Source organism: Elephas maximus, chromosome X (genome assembly GCF_024166365.1).
Source record: "Elephas maximus indicus isolate mEleMax1 chromosome X, mEleMax1 primary haplotype, whole genome shotgun sequence".
Classification (NCBI taxonomy): domain Eukaryota; kingdom Metazoa; phylum Chordata; class Mammalia; order Proboscidea; family Elephantidae; genus Elephas; species Elephas maximus.
In genome coordinates, this window is record NC_064846.1 from 76,554,702 (window position 1) to 76,571,209 (window position 16,508).

Below are 16,508 nucleotides of genomic sequence, written 5' to 3' on the forward strand. Positions count from 1 at the left end.
AGACATTAAAATTACTTTCTAATACTGTAATCCAGTATTACGAAAGCATTATAATAACAAGAAATTTGCCTATTTTAACTGCATTCATAATAGATACTAACATGACTGAAGATGGAGGATTAAAGGAGACAGCAGTATCGTGTTTTTATGCACATCCTGCATTAACACTCAGTTTTGGTCACATAATAGGAAAAGGAAGACAAGTTCATTTTGAGCTACAAAAATAATTCAAGCTGTTTATCAGAATGTGTTTTGTCTGCAAGAGTAAGATACCAGTCAGGAAACTGTTAATACTTAGTTCAAGACTTTAAGTAATTTAACAGGAAGTGTTCATGCTTGGCTTTTGTGGTAGGATTAACCTTTGAACTATATAACTGCTGTTTCTTTAGATTATATGACATCTGTATTTAGGACACAGTGATATAAATAGCATAACAGAATGACATGATTTAAAATGCCAATCCATTATAATGTGATTCTCCACATAGTAGTATTGTTTCACCAATAGGTTTGGAATTTCAAATTTGAACAATGACTTCGGGTAGGAGGAGGGGGAAGTTTCACAAGAAACTTAGAAAATTCAAATTTTAGAGACTTGACAATGTTAAGTTCTGTATAAAGTTCTAGAAAAATACTCTTTACTTATATGCATCTCAGTTCCAAAACTGTAAGGCTGGTTTTGCTTACTATTTTTGGGTACAATTCTCTATTGTCACTTCTGTGCATTTGCTTTTTGTTTTTTAATCTTAAAAAATATGTGGAGCGATTTTATTAGTTTGAAATATTTGTTTTGATTCAGTTTCACGGAAAGATTGACCTCGTGTGCCTTCCCAAGCTTCAGAGGTTTAACAAATTTACTTTCTTCTTTGCATCAGGGAAACATTAGCACTTACAGTAGGGTTTATTTAATATTTCCGTGTCTAATTTTTCTTATCTCTCTAAAAAAAAAAGAGTCTATATTTCATTTGACTTTCAGACACTTGACTAAAGATGGTTTTATCCTATGCAACTTTTAAAGAATTACCACATACAAACATGCTCATTTATTATAATTTCTAATGGAATTGAGAGGGGTTTTGAGTTAGTATAAATTAAAGGACGGAACTGTCAATTGTTTTTAACTAAAGTACACTTTTTATTGAGACACAAGAAATCCGTTCAATAAAATTGTCTGATTTACTAATTTGGTAGTTCTTAAACTCTTCCAGTTAATATCAATCTACTAGTAATAGTATTGTTCCTTACTGAATAACATTTAACTTTCACTAGGAATCTTAATTTGTATAATTTTACAAATAGAAATTCTAACAACACAAAAAAACATCATGGAATTAATATTTTCTTGATTCTATTAATTTGACTTCAAATACTCATTTTCATAATTTATCTTATGGCAAAATTTTCATCCTCCCTAGCTATGAATACAAAATTTGAGACATAAAATTAATTAAAATTAAACCTCTGAGTTCCCAAAATGAGAAACTTGTTTGAGTACAGCTCAACCAGACAAATATTTGTATCCAATATATATTCTATGCAAGTCATTTGCTAGGTTGTATAAATTTATGTTGTTTATTAGTTTTATCTTGACATAATATAGTCTTACTTTGAAAAGTATATATATACACATATATGTTAAATAATCAGTAAGTTAGATATTGTGTTAATATCCTATTACTACAAGATAATTTGAATCAATTTATTTTACCATTGTGTATTTATGTGCCACCTTCAGGAGCTCCATGCAGCCCTGGGCATCTCCAAAGGATCGAATCCCTAAGCAGTTTGAAGGATGGAGCTGCTTTATGAGAAAATTGCTACAGACTTCAATGACTTGAGTCAGCTGCAGTAGACAAGCTGCAGCCAGCAAACTTTCAATAGTTTCTTCTTTCAATTGCAGGACACCTAGGTGGTTTGAAAAAGTAAAGAATGATTATATGTTCCGTAAAGTAATACACAAATGTGCTAGCTAGTTGTGGTTTTCAACTTTGCTCTCTACTAAGGCTATATTTTCTAATGCACCCTCTCTTGGTACACCTCTCGAGGCTGACTTACACAAGGGAGCCAGGGTATAAACACTAATCAGGTGGCTGAGGAGAGCTAGGCTAGATTACCAAAAAGAACTGCAGCAAATGAACAATGAACACTGCCATTGGAAACAAAAACAGCAGTTAAATCTTATATCAAAAACTGTTTACGTTATGACTCAAGGAGCACTATATTATACTGTATAAGGATCATAAAGGAAACTGTCATTTGTGCGGAGCTAAGCATCTTTTTTTTTTTTTTTTTAAACATCTTGGTGACTAAGAATAGCATTGAACTTATATGTCCATTTCTCCATCTACATTTATTAGCTGGTTAGGATGTCTTTGCCCAAATATTATGCCTGGAATTGACCCCGGCACCATAACAAAAGGAAGAAAACGTGTCCTGGAGTCCACAAAAGAAGAACTGCTTATATGATCATTTTCCTAGATATGAGAATCAGGCTCTGCTTAAAAAGTCTGCATTAAAAAAAAAAAGTCTAAAAAAAAAAAGATCGGAAGTAATTTAAGCTATTTTCTATTAATATATTTTATTATTTTTACAGCAAGTATTATTGATGAACTATTGTAAACAGAGTAAGTTACTTTTCTATATTTTTTATTATTTAGCAATGTTATATATAAAAGTTATAAAGAATGATGTTTCATATGGCTCATATAAACTATTCTTTTATATTCTTGACTTGTAAAATACCTTAATATGGATCCTATATGGTTGCATAACCATACAGAAAACAGTAATACATACTGTGATATTCTCTATACTTAGTTCAATCTGTAAAATTTGTTGTAAAGGGGTCCGATCTTTCCACCAGCAGACATTCCTGTGTTGTTTCTTGTCCTGGATTTTGAAGACAGAGTGCTGCCCATATCTCATGAGACCCAGAGAAGTATGAACTATTCTCACATTCGGATCTAAAGATTCAACCTACTATAGACATTGAAATTTGGCCTGGTTATTAAGAAGAATAGTCATTAATAGGAATACTTCAATCATAAAGGTTTAGGATACACTATAAAGGAATCCATATATTATAGTGTATTCAGTTATGAAAATGCTTAAGAAAGGCTGTTTCTAGCTGGGTGCAGGTTTTACCTCATTAAAGAGAAAAAGAAAAGACTAGCCAGCTGGCTGAATTATCTTGGTATACACATGATTAGAAGAAAAGGTTGATTGAGAACAAAAGATGTTTTATAGGAATAGGTTAAAATGCAGCATGTAGGAGAAATAAAATCCTTGAAAGCCTTGAAAAGATAACAGAAGTCTTTATGAAGATTAAAGAAAGTTCTATTCCACCCTATGATATAAGGAAGTCTGTAGAAATTTTAGAACATTAGGGAAATTTTTTGTTTGAAATTCTTGTCAGAACAGTGGGTACTGAAGGGAGGGGGTGAGAAAAAGTGAAATTTGTAAGTTATTTTGTTAGAACAGTGTTCTTCAAATAGGAGTATGCATACCACTAAACCAAAAAAAAGAAAAAACCAAACTCACTGTCATTGAGTCAGTTCCAACCACAGTGACCCTATAGGACAGAGTAGAACTGCCCCCATTGGATGTACTATGTACACTATGTACACCAGAAGTACATAAAACCTTTATAAGGCAAATATATATATATTTTTTTCGTAACATATTTTCAGAACTTCAAATTCCATATGTACACTTCCTTAAAAATGGTTTGCTCGAAAAACAGGTGTCATCACACAAGTTCTTCTTTCCCACAGTCCATTTCACAATCGCCTTTCTCTTATAAAATTAAGCCACACCCCTCATCTACACAAAATCTTACTATGCTGTATTATGGGGCTGGGGAGTAAGGGAAAGTGTGAAATAAAAATTTGTATGTATACTTCTATATCCATATATACTCAGCGACATCAATTCTTCTCCTCCCATTCCTCTTTCTCTCTTTTCAGAGATAATTCACATACAATAAAAATTTGCCCTTCTATTCAGTGTTTTTTAGCATATTCACAAAGTTGTACAAATATTACAACTATTTAATTCCAGAACATTTTCATTACCCCAAATAGAAATTCTGTGCCGTGGATGCAGGGCCAAGATGGTGGAATAATCAGATGCTTCCTGTCATCTCTCTTACAACAAAGACCTGAAAAAACAACTGAATCAAATGTATATGACAATCTAGAAACCCCAATCATAAAAGACAAAGCTGAAGAATCAGACTGAGCAGCAGGTAGGAAGGAGAGAAAATTCAAAAGCAGCAGAAATGGGGAACTACAGATAGTGGGATCACCAGTGTCCTGCTACCTGAGTCTGCACAGCACGCATGGGCTAAGGCAAGCAACAACATCCCAAGCCAAGGCATACTTCATCTGGCACAGCCAAGCGGCAGCAAAAATGCACGCACCTCCAGAACCAAACGGGAGTGACACCAGACCTGCAAAAGTTTAATGAAAGCTCCCAACTCACCACTCATGCTGACACCATAACTCCTCCCCCTACCAGAGCTCCACATCTGAGAAGCACTCCCTTCCCCTCACCCACCCCCCACCTCACTCCAACACCAGTCCAGCAGCATTCAGCAGTGTCATGCCCCCAACCTGGGAACACACAGCAGGTCTAGAAGCTCTGCCCCTTCACCCAGCCACTAGCATAGGGGGTCCACGGACTTGTAGTGCCCTTCATCCCCGCCCCAGTGCCTTATGGGCTGATATAATATTGCATGCCCTCATTAACATGAAACAGGCAGGGCATCTACCTGAAGCCCATTTTCACCTGCCACAGCCAAAGTGGAGCTACAGATTTGTGACATTCGATACTGCTTCATCCCCTAAAAAGGGGTCTCATCCACCTACACTAGGGGCCAGAGGGCTGGCAGTACCACCCACTCTATCTAGCTGCCCAAGACAGTGGCCTGAGAATTAGTGGTGACTCTCAATCCCTCTAGCCAACAGCACCAGGTACATAAGGCCTGGCTGTACTACCCTCTCTGCTATGTGTTCTAGCAGATAGGGACACGCCCTCCAACTAGGCATCTGGGAGCAGCCAACAGCACCCTGCCTGCAACCAGAGACCTGTGGCTGCTCCGAATACCCCCATGCAGCCCTGCATACCTAGGATTGTAGGCAAGAGTCTCCACACCACAAAATTGGTGATCAGTGACCAGAATATCTGCTCCCTGAACCACCACGCCCACACAAGAATGGTGAACAGACTACTGGGCTTACATACCTAGTAGCTGCTCTGACCACCTGGAGACAGGACTTGTGAGCTAAAATGACACTAACAACTAATCAGCACACATGCACAGCCTACTGGACATAACAAAACAAAATTAAACAAAAATACAGGATGCAGTAAATAAAAATAAATAAATACAATAACTTATTGATGCCTTGGAGACAACAGTCAACATCAAATCACATGAAGAATCATAACAAGATGGCTCCAGCAAGCAACCAAAATAAAGAACTGGAAAACCTTCCAGAGGAAAATAAGACAATGGGACTATCTGATAAAGAATTCCAAAGACTAATATACAGAGCTCTTCAAGAGATCAGGGAGGGGATCAGGCAAAACTAAGACCAAGCCAAGGAATACACAGACAAAGCAACAGAATAATTCAGGAAAATAATACAAGAACAAAATGACAGAATATTTTTTAGAAACCATTTTTTTTTTTAGAAACCATACAGAGACAGCAACTAGAAATCAAAAAAAACTAACAATAAAATTTCAGAATTAGACAATTCAATACAAGGTGATATGAGCAAAATAGAGACAAGTGAAGTCAGAATTAGTGAGATTGAAGATAAATTCCTTGACACCAACTTGTTTGAAGAAAAATCAGAAAAAAAGAATGAAAAAAAAATAATGAAGAAAGCCTAACAATTATGTAAGACACTATCAGGAGAAAAAACTTATGAGTGATCAGAGTACCAGAACAGGGGAGGATAACAGAAAACAGAGAAAACTGTTGATTTGCTGGCAGAAAATTTCCCTAATAACATGAAAGACAGGAAGATATCTACACAAGAATTTCGACAAACCCCATACATGACAGACCCCCAAAGAAATTCACCAAGACATATCAAAATCAGATTTGCAAAACCGAAGACAAAGAATCCTAAGAGAGTCAGAAATAAATGAAAAGTCACCTACAAAGGTGAACAAATAAGACTAAGCTCAGATTACTAAGCAGAAACCATGCAGGCAAGAAGACAATGGGATGACATGTAAATCCGTGAAGGGAAAAAAAAAATTGTCAGCCAAGAATTATATATCCAGCAAAACTGTCTCTCAAATATGATGGTGAAATTAGGTCATTTCCAGATAAACAGAAAATAAGGGAATTTATAAAAACCAGACCAAAACCATAAGAAATATTAAAGGGAGTCCTCTGGTTAAAGAACCAACAACATCAGACAACAATTCAAGACTAGGACACAGGACAGATCAAGCAGTTATCAATCTAGAGATGGAATTCATAAAAACAAATCAAAGCTAAAAGACTGAAAATAGGGAACCAGAGACATCAATATGTAAATGATGGCAACATCAAAACAAAAAAGAGGGAATAAGCAGTGTAGTCATAGAACTTCCATATGGAGAGGAAGTCAAGGCACTATCAAGAAATAAAAGACTGGCTTAAACTTGGAAAAATAAACGTAAATTCCAAAGTAACCACAAAGGAAGTTAACAAACCTACCCATCAAAATAAAAAAAGAAGAAAAACATAAACACTCTGTAAACATAAAATCAACAATAATAAAAGGGATGAAAAGAAAATACATAAAAAAGAACTCAGCATAGAAAATTAAGTGGAACAAAGAAAATGTCAACACCACACACTCACAGACACATAAGAAATACATCAAAATGACAGCAGTAAACTCATACCTATAAGTAATTACACAGTAAATAGCGTAAATGCACCAGTAAAGAGAGAAGTGGCACAACGGATTAAAAAAACATGATATATCTACTATATGCTGTCTACAAGAGACACACCTTAGACACAAAAACATAAAAAGATTAAAACTCGAAGGATGGAAAAAAATTATCAAGCAAACAACCAAAAAAAAAAAAAAAAAAAAAACCAGAAGTGGCAATATTAATCTCTGATAAAACAGACTTTAAAGCAAAGTCCACCATAAAAGATAAGGAAGAACACAATATAATGATTAAAGGGTCAATTATACCAAGAGAATGTAACTTTAATAAATATATACACATGCAATGACAGGGCTCCAAAATACATAAAACAAACTCTAACAGCATTGAAAAGAGAAATAGACAGTTCCACAATAATAGCAGGAGACTTCAATGCACCACTTTCGGTGAAGGACAGAACATCTAGAAACTCAATAAAATTGATACAGAAGATCTAAAGATCAGCCAACTCAAGCTCATAGACATATACAGAACACTTCACCCAACAGCCTCAAAGTATGCATTCTTTTCCAATGCATATAGAACATTCTTCAGAATAGACCACATTTTAGGCCACAAAGAAAGCTTTAACAAAATCCAAAACATTGAAATAATACTAAGTATTTTCTCTGATCATAATGCCGTAAGAGCAGAAATCAGTAACAGAAGGGGCAAGGAAAGAAAAATCAAATGCATGGAAACTGAACAACACCTTACTTAAAAACTACTGGGTAATGGAAGAAATCAAGGATGGAATAAAAAAAAAAATCATAGAATCAAATGAGAATGAAAACACATCTTACCAAAATGTTCAGGACACAGCAAAAGCAATGCTTAGAGGTCAATTTATAACAATAAACTCAAAAGTCAAAAAAGAAGAAAGGGACAAAAGTCAAAACATCAACCCTACACTCAACCAAATAGAAAGAGAGCAGCAAAAGAAGCCCCTAGGCACCAGAAGAAAGAAAATAATGAAGATTAGAGCAGAAATAACCGAAATAGAGAACAGAAAAACAATTGAAAGAGTCAACAACACCAAAAGCTGGATCTTTGAAAAGATCAGCAGAAACAACTAGCCACTGGCCAAAATGACAAAAGAAAAACAGGAGATGAAGCAAATAACCCAAATAAGAAATGAGCGGGTGATATCACAACAGACCCAACTGAAATAAAAAGGATCATAACAGAATACTATAAAAGATTGTACTCCAACAAATTCGGAAGTCTAGAGAAAATGGAAAAATTTCTAGAAACACACTACCTACCTAAACTAACACAAACTGAGGTAGAAAAACTAAACTAACACATAACAAAAGAAGAGACTGAAGAGGCAATAAAAAAACTCCCTCCCAATAAAAAGTTCTGGCCTGGATGGTTTCACTGGAGAATTCTACCAAACTCTCAGAGAAGAGTTAACACCAATACTATTAAAGCTGCTTGAGAGCAATAGAAAACGAAAGGATACTCCTGAACTCATTCTATGAAGCCAGCATAACCCTGATACCAAGCCAGGCAAAGACACCACAAAAAAAGAAAACTATGGACCAATATTCTTCATGAATAAAGACACAAAAATTATCAACAAAATTCTAGCCAATAGAGTTTACGAGCATATCAAAAAAATAATATATCATGACCAAGTGGGATTCACACCAGGTATGCAGGGATGGTTCAATATTAGAAGATCAATCAATGTGATCCACCATATAAATAAAACAAAAGGACCACACGATCTTATCAATGGATGCAGGAAAGGCATTTGACAAAAGTCCAGCACTCATTCATGATAAAAACTCTCAGCAAATTAGGAATAAAAAAAAAAAAAAACCCAGTGCCACTGCATCGATTCCGACTCATAGTGACCCTATAGGGCAGAACAGAACTGCCCCATAGAGTTTCCAAGGAGTGCCTGGCAGATTCGAGCTGCTGACCTCTTGGTTAGCAACCGCAGCTCTTAACCACTACGCCACCAGGGTTTCCAAATTAGGAATAGAGGGGAAATTCCTCAACTTAATAAAGAACATTTATACAGTGCAAACAGCCAAAGACATTCTAGATGAAGACAGACTGAAAACATTCCCCTTGAGAACAGGAACCAGACAAGCATGCCCTTTATCACCACTCTTATTCAGCATTGTGCTGCAAGTCCTAGCTAGAGTAATAAGGCAAGAAAAAGAAATAAAGGGCACCCAAATTGGTAAGGAAGAGGTAAAACTATCCCTATTTGCAGATGATAACATCTTATACACAGAAGAATCCACAAGAAAGCTACTGAAACAAATAGATTTCAGCAAAGTAGCAGGATACAAGATTAGCATACAAATATCAGTAGGTTTCCTCTACAGCAACAAAGACAACTTCAAAAAGGAAATCACCAAATGAATACCATTTACAATAGCCCCCAAGAAGATAAAGTACACAGGAATTAATCTAACAAGGAACATAAAAGATCTATACAAAGAAAACTACAAAACACTACTGTAAGAAACCAAAAGAGACCTACATAAGTGGAAAAACATACCATGTTCATGGACAGGAAGACTCAACATTGTGAAAATGTCAATCCTTCCCAAAGCGATCTACAGATACAATGCAATCCCAATCCAAATTCCAACAGCATTCTTTAATGATATGGAGAAACAAATCACCAACTTTATATGGAAAGGGGAGAGGCCCCAGATAAGAAAAGCATTACTGAAGAACAAAGTGGGAGGCCTCACATTACTTGATTTTAGAACCTATTATACAGCCATGGTAGTCAAAACACCCTGGTACTGATACAACAACAGACCCACAGACCAAGGGAACAGTACTGAGAACCTAGATGCAAATCCATCCTTGAACAGCTGATAGTTGACAAAGGCCCAAAGTCTGTTAAGTGGAGAAAAGACACCCTGTTTATCAAACAGTGGTGACATAACTGGATGTCCATCTGTAAAAAAGTGAAACAGGACCCATACCTCACACCATACACAAAAACTAACTCAAAATAAATCAAAGACCAAAATACAAAATCTAAAAGATAAAGATCATGGAGGAAAAAACAGGGGCAATGCTAGGGGCCCTAATAATAAAAAAAAAAAAATACATGACATAAATATGATACAAATCATAAGTAACAATGCACAAATACTAGATAACTGGGAAACTAGATAACTGGGAGCTCCTAAAAATCAAACACTTATGCTCATCGAAAGACTTCATCAAAAGAATAAAAACAGATCCCACAGACTGGGAAAAAAATTTGACTACAACATACCCAACAAGGGTTTAATCTCTAAAATCTACAAGACACTGCAACATCTCTACAACAAAAAGGACAAATAATCCAATTAAAAAATGGGCAAAAGATATGAACAGACACTTCACGAAAGAAGGCATTCAGGTGGCTAACAGACACATAAGGAAATGTTTGCAATCATTATCCACTAGACAAATGCGTATCAAAACTACATTGAGATACCATCTCACCCTGGCAATACTGGCATTATTCCAAAAACCAGAAAATAACAAATGTTGGAGAGGTTGTACCAAGACTGGAACTCTTATGAACTGCTATTGGGAATGTAAAATGGTACAGTCACTTTGGAAAACGGTACGGTGCTTCCTTAAAAAGCTTCAAACAGAAATACCATATGATCCAGAAATCCCATTCCTAGGAATATATCATAGAGAAGGGCCGTCAAACAAATAGACACATGCACCTCCATGTTCATTGCAGCACTAGTCACAATAGCAAAAAGATGGAAACAAACAAAATGCCCATCAACAGATGAACAAATAAACAAATTATGGTACATACACACAATGGAATACTGTGCAATGAAAAAGAACAATGATGAGTCCAAGAAACATTTCACAACATGGATGAATCTGGAGGGTATTATATTGCGTGAAATAAGTCAGTCACAAAAGGACAAATATTGTATGAGGCCACTATTACTGGAACTCAAGAAAATGTTTACACACAGGAAAAAAACATCCTTTGACGGTTACGAGGGTGGGGAGGGAAAGGGAGTGGAAATCACTAAATAGATTAGTAGACAAATATCAACTTCAGTGAAGGGAAGGACAACACACAACCCAGAGGAAGTCAGCACAACTGGACCAAAGCAAAAGCACAGAAGTTTCCTACACACATCCAAACACTTTGTCGGAATCAGTAGCTGAGGCTTGGGGACCATAATATCAGTGGACATCTAGGTCAATTGGTATAACATAGTTCATAAAGAAAATGTTCTACATCCCACTTTGGTGAGCAACATCTGGGGTCTTAAAAGCTTGTGAGTGACCATCTAAGATACATCTATTGGTCCCTTTCCAATCACAGGAAAGGAGAATTAAGAAAACCAATGACATGAGGAAAACAATAGTCCTAAGGACTAAAAGACCACATGAACCAGAATCCCCACCCGCCTGAGACCAGAAGAACTAGATGATGCCCAGCTACAATCAATGACCACTCTGACAGAGATCACAACAGAGTCCCAGACAAAGCAAGAGAAAAATGTAAAACAGAATTCAATTTCACAAAAAAAGACCAGACTTACTGGTCTGACAGAGACTAGAGGAACCCCCAAAACTATGGCCTCCAAACACTCTGCTAACCCAGAACTGAAACCCATTCCCAAACCCCACTTTTCAGACAAATTTTAGATAAACCTATAAAACAAAGAAATTAATACACACTGGGAATGTGCTTCTTAGTTCAATCAAATATATGAGACCAAATGGGCAGCTTCTTTCCAAAAGCAGGATGAAAAGGCAGCAAAGGGCAGGAACTCGACAAATGGACACAGGCAACCCGAGGGGGAAAGGAGGATCGTGTTGTTACATTGTGGGGATTACAACCAACCTCACAGAACAATATGTGTATAAATTTTTGAATGAGAAATTAACTTGAGCTGTAAACTTTCATGTTAAATAAAAAAGCACAATTAAAAAAATACTCTGTGCACATTAGCAATTCCTCTGCATTCCCCCTAACGACCCTACACCTACAAAACTACTAATCTACTTTCTGTCACTATTGATTTGCCTATTCTGAGCATTTCATATAAATGAAATCATATAAATTGTATTTTGTGACTCATTCCCTTCACTTAGCATAATTTTTTTAAGTTTCATTCATATTGTAATATGCATAAGTGCTTCATCTCTTTTTATGGTCAAATAATATCCCATTGGATCCCTAGTGGCACAGTGGTTAAGCGTTCAGCTGCTAGCCAAAAGGTCGGCAGTTAGAATCCAACAGTGTCCTATAGGGTCACTATGAGTTGGAATCGACTCAATGGCAACGGGTTTTCTTTTTTTTTAGCATTTCATTGTATGGCTTTATCACATTTTGTTAATCCGTTCATCAGTTGATGAATATTTGAATTGTCTCTACTTTTGGGGTATTATGAATAACGCTGCCATAAACATTCATTTACACATTTTTGCACGGACATGTGCTTTCAATTCTATTAAGTCTATGCCTAGTAGTGAATTGTTGGGATACATGGTAACTGTACAGTTTAACTGTCTGAGGAACTGTCATGTTCATATAGTTTTAAAATGGACTATAGCTAGTATCAAATTGTTACAATGCTTACATTTTGTTGGTTATATTTAAAATGGAAATGCAACAGTGCATTTCAAAAGATATCATTTACAAAATGCTGAAAATTATATCCTTTACAAGTATTTAAAATTATAATGAAAAAATTTTAGCTGCTAATAGAAAAATATAAGTGGAATACATAGTTTCATGAAATTAGATACAATGCAAACAAAAATATTTGAAGACCACTGCACTAGAGAGAAATATAAGAGGTAAGCTTTTACTCTTTAGAAGAGATTAAACATATATAAGCAAATAAGTATATTGGAATACTTCAAGACCATGGAGATGAAATATCGTTCCTGGGAAAAAATCAGAATATCGTTTTAGCTCCCAAACTCATCCTGTTACCTTTTATAGTTTGAGTAAATATGACTTAATTATTCCAAAAAAAGATACTGAAGAGACTAAGCCTCTAATGTAGAATTGGAAGATCTCACTTTCACTTTATTTTTTTCCAAACAAGAATGTGCTCACATTATTCCATAGAGACATGTTCTTATATCTTTGTGTTAAAATAGCTCTCTGTTCTCATGGTCAAAATCGTTTTGCATATTATTTTATCCATTGCTGTTTTATACTATTGGGTTTAAACCCTGATTCTGTATTTTACTACCTTTGGAAAGTTATTTAACTGGACTATACTTCAGGTTCTTCATTTGTAACGTGGAGATAATCGTAGTGTGGTTTATATAATCTAGGGTTATTTTGAGGATTGAATGAGTTAACGCATGTCAAACACATACCTGTGTAAGCATACTGCACCAACGAATTAAGTGCATTTGGATCCACTCCCTCCATCTTGACCTCTTCTTGTTTGGCTTCAAGCACATCGTTAGTAAACATTGCAGCAAAATAATCAGACACTGCACTGAGAACCAACCTGGAAACCAAAGTGTTTCAGAGGAACTTAGTTCATAATCTCATTGAAAAATATGAAATATATTCAGTAAATTTATAACAATGGTAAGTCAGTTTTCTGCATAAAAATTTTAGTTTAGTAAACGCGACTTTTAAAGTGTAGTGAAATTAGAATGATAAATTTAGTAAACTGATTTTCTTTTAGAGGGTTTTTCTGTGCTGGTTTTCTTTCATCGGACTCTCCAAAGTTTGAGTCTTCTAAATATTGAACACAAAATTAGATCGTATATGCTAATGCATTTTTAATTTAGGACAATAAAAATTTATTCCCCCCAATGTTCCCAATTGTAATCAATGCACTAATTACTGTTGTTGTTGTTGCTAATAAAAGAAGTAAATAGAATACCTTCTCTCTCTCATTCATACCTGTTATACCCAGCAAATATTATGATTGCAAAAGGACACTTACCGGTGGGCTGGTATTCGAAGGTCTCCAGCAATAAGTAGCACATCGCACAGTTGTTTCTCTTTCAAGTAATTCCCCATTTTATGGAGAGTTTTCTCTGCATGGTTTACAGCATGAAAATACTCCTCAGATCTGCCAACATTCATTTCTTCAGGATGGCATGTATCTAATCTGAAAGGGGGAAGAGTGAGAAAATGGTTTATCACATTTGTAAAAATTGGAATTTTTTTCCTAGTGAGTTTCCAAATGTCCTGTGGAAAATTAGGCACACCAACTTGTAAAATAAGTATGTTGAATTAAAGTAAATTTAAAATTTACCCTCCGATCTTAAATATTTCACTATGGTTGCTACCTAAACACTGGTTAAAGTGAAGAGTCATGGTTAGTATTTACAGCTGGAATGGAAACATATCTATTTATGGTTCATCTGCAGAGCTAGTGGCAAGTGGTATATGCACAAAGTTTAAAATATCATCCCCTTTCTTTCATTCTTATGAGTATCACAATTATGCCATTAGGCATGGAATCTTTAGACCTGATTCAAAACACTTGTCAAATTTGACTATGTCCTGAAGCTTACCCATGGGGCACTCATTTCACATCAGAAATATTTTTTGAAAAATCCAAGCCTGAGAGGTCCATAACAATTTTTTTCAATATGGAAATTCTATCAATAAACTATATACGCTTCTGTCTTTTATTTTTTTTAATATTGACGTAAATATAACTTACAATAATGAAAGCTGTCTATATATTATTTTCAGGATCACAAAATGCTAAAATTTAGATACCAACTCAAGTACATAGAGGCTTGCAATGAGTAGAAGATTAAAAATTTGATGATCTGATAATCATACTTAAATGCTTTACAGATCTTATCTAAGTCTCTCATGTTTCTTCCAGCATCATTTTTCAACAACCTGTTCGGATTAGTTTTTAAGTTCCCCCCTCCCCAACTAAGAGCCCTGGTGGTGCAGTGGTTAAGAACTAGGCTGCTAACCAAAGGGTCGGCAGTTCAAACCCACCAGCTGCTCCTTGGAAGCCCTACGGGGCAGTTCTACTCTGCTTGTAAGGCCACTATGAGTTGGAATCGACTCGACGGCAACCAATTTGGTTTGGTTTCGTATTCCCAACTCAGCCTGTGTTTCTTTGAAGACAGTTGATCCAGAAAGACATTAGTCTTTGTCTACTTCAAATAAATGATTCATCTCTGATTCTTCTAATTTTTTAAAAACTCTTTGGGATCTTCAGTCTCAATTTTGTATTGATGCTCAATGAAGAATGCTACCTCTCTTCAGATACACTCTTGTTTAGTGGAAAGGAACAATCCCTTGGCACCACAGACTATGAAGCATTTAGGTTTTACTTAGGTCACTTATCCTAACCTTTCCTCTGCTGAAGTGCAGACTGACTTCATGTTAATTGAGTCAATTGAACACTCAATGTCTAATAATTTAGGTATCTTCATGTCTACTCCACCATGCATTTGAGATGGGGTATTCTAAAGGAGGAGTGTGTTTTGGGAAATTGTGGCCAGGAAAGCTTTTATTCTGTGGATTTTCTTCAGCCTATCTTGGCTGAGGATAAGATTAAAAAAGAAGTGTCTTCAATTGCTAACTATTTTGGGATGTGTTTACAGGGACATAGTAAATTTATTATATATTTACAATATTTTTAAAATTTAAGTGCAGATTTAAGGTTTCTAATTTTAAAATCCTATAAATATGAATCACACAAATTTAAGATTTCAAAAGACAGATGGAATGCTAATGTCAAAATAAAGAAATAAGAAATTAGTACTTCAAGAAATATGGCTAGATCAAAATGAAGCATCCAAAATATAACAGACTTACGAATCTAAAGACATAAAAATAAAACAAAGAATATAATCTCTCTTGGTCATCATTTAGGTAAAAGATGAAAACACAAAACAAACAGGCAAACCACCACCACCAACAATACATGTAGTCAGTTCCAGCCCTTATTACTTACTAGATAAGTGATCTGATATCACTGCTGATGTCAGATAGATCCTGGCTGACAGCAGAGAACACCAGAAAGATGTTTACCTGTGCTTTACTGACTATGCTAAGGCATTTGACTGTGTGGATCATAACAAATTATGGGTAACATGTTGAAGAATGGGAATTTCAGAACACTTAATTGTGCTCCTGAGGAACCTATACATAGATCAAGAGGCAGTCGTAAGAACAGAACACGGGGATACTGTGTAGTTTAACGTCAGGAAAGGTGTCATCAGGGTTGGATCCTTTCACCATACTTATTCAATCTGTATGCTGAGCAAATAATCCAAGAAACTGGACTATATGAAGAAGAATGGAACATCAGGATTGCAGGAAGACTCATTAACAACCTGCATTATGCAGATGACACAACCTTGCTTGCTAAAAGTGAAGAGGACTTGAAGCACTTACTAATGAAGATCAAAGACCGCAGCCTGCAGTATGGATTACACCTCAACATAAAACAAAAATCCTCACAACTGGATCAATGAGCGACATCATGATGGATGGAGAAAAGACTGAAGTTGTCAAGGATTTCATTTTGCTTGGATCCACAGTCAACACCCAGGGAAGCAGAGTCAAGAAATCAAATGACACATTGCATCGGGTA

At 35.7% G+C, this 16,508-nt stretch overlaps 1 protein-coding gene across 1 annotated transcript in view; it reads right to left on the minus strand.

Annotated features, from left to right (window-relative positions):
• Positions 1-16,508, minus strand: part of KLHL4 (kelch like family member 4) — a 132,552-nt gene that overhangs the window by 20,853 nt on the left and 95,191 nt on the right. Inside the window, exons 2-4 of the mRNA XM_049872709.1 lie at positions 13,878-14,045; positions 13,294-13,430; positions 1,709-1,905 (exon numbers count right to left, since the gene is read on the minus strand). Coding sequence (XP_049728666.1) covers positions 1,709-1,905; positions 13,294-13,430; positions 13,878-14,045 — 502 coding nt within the window. The remainder of the gene's footprint in view (positions 1-1,708; positions 1,906-13,293; positions 13,431-13,877; positions 14,046-16,508) is intronic.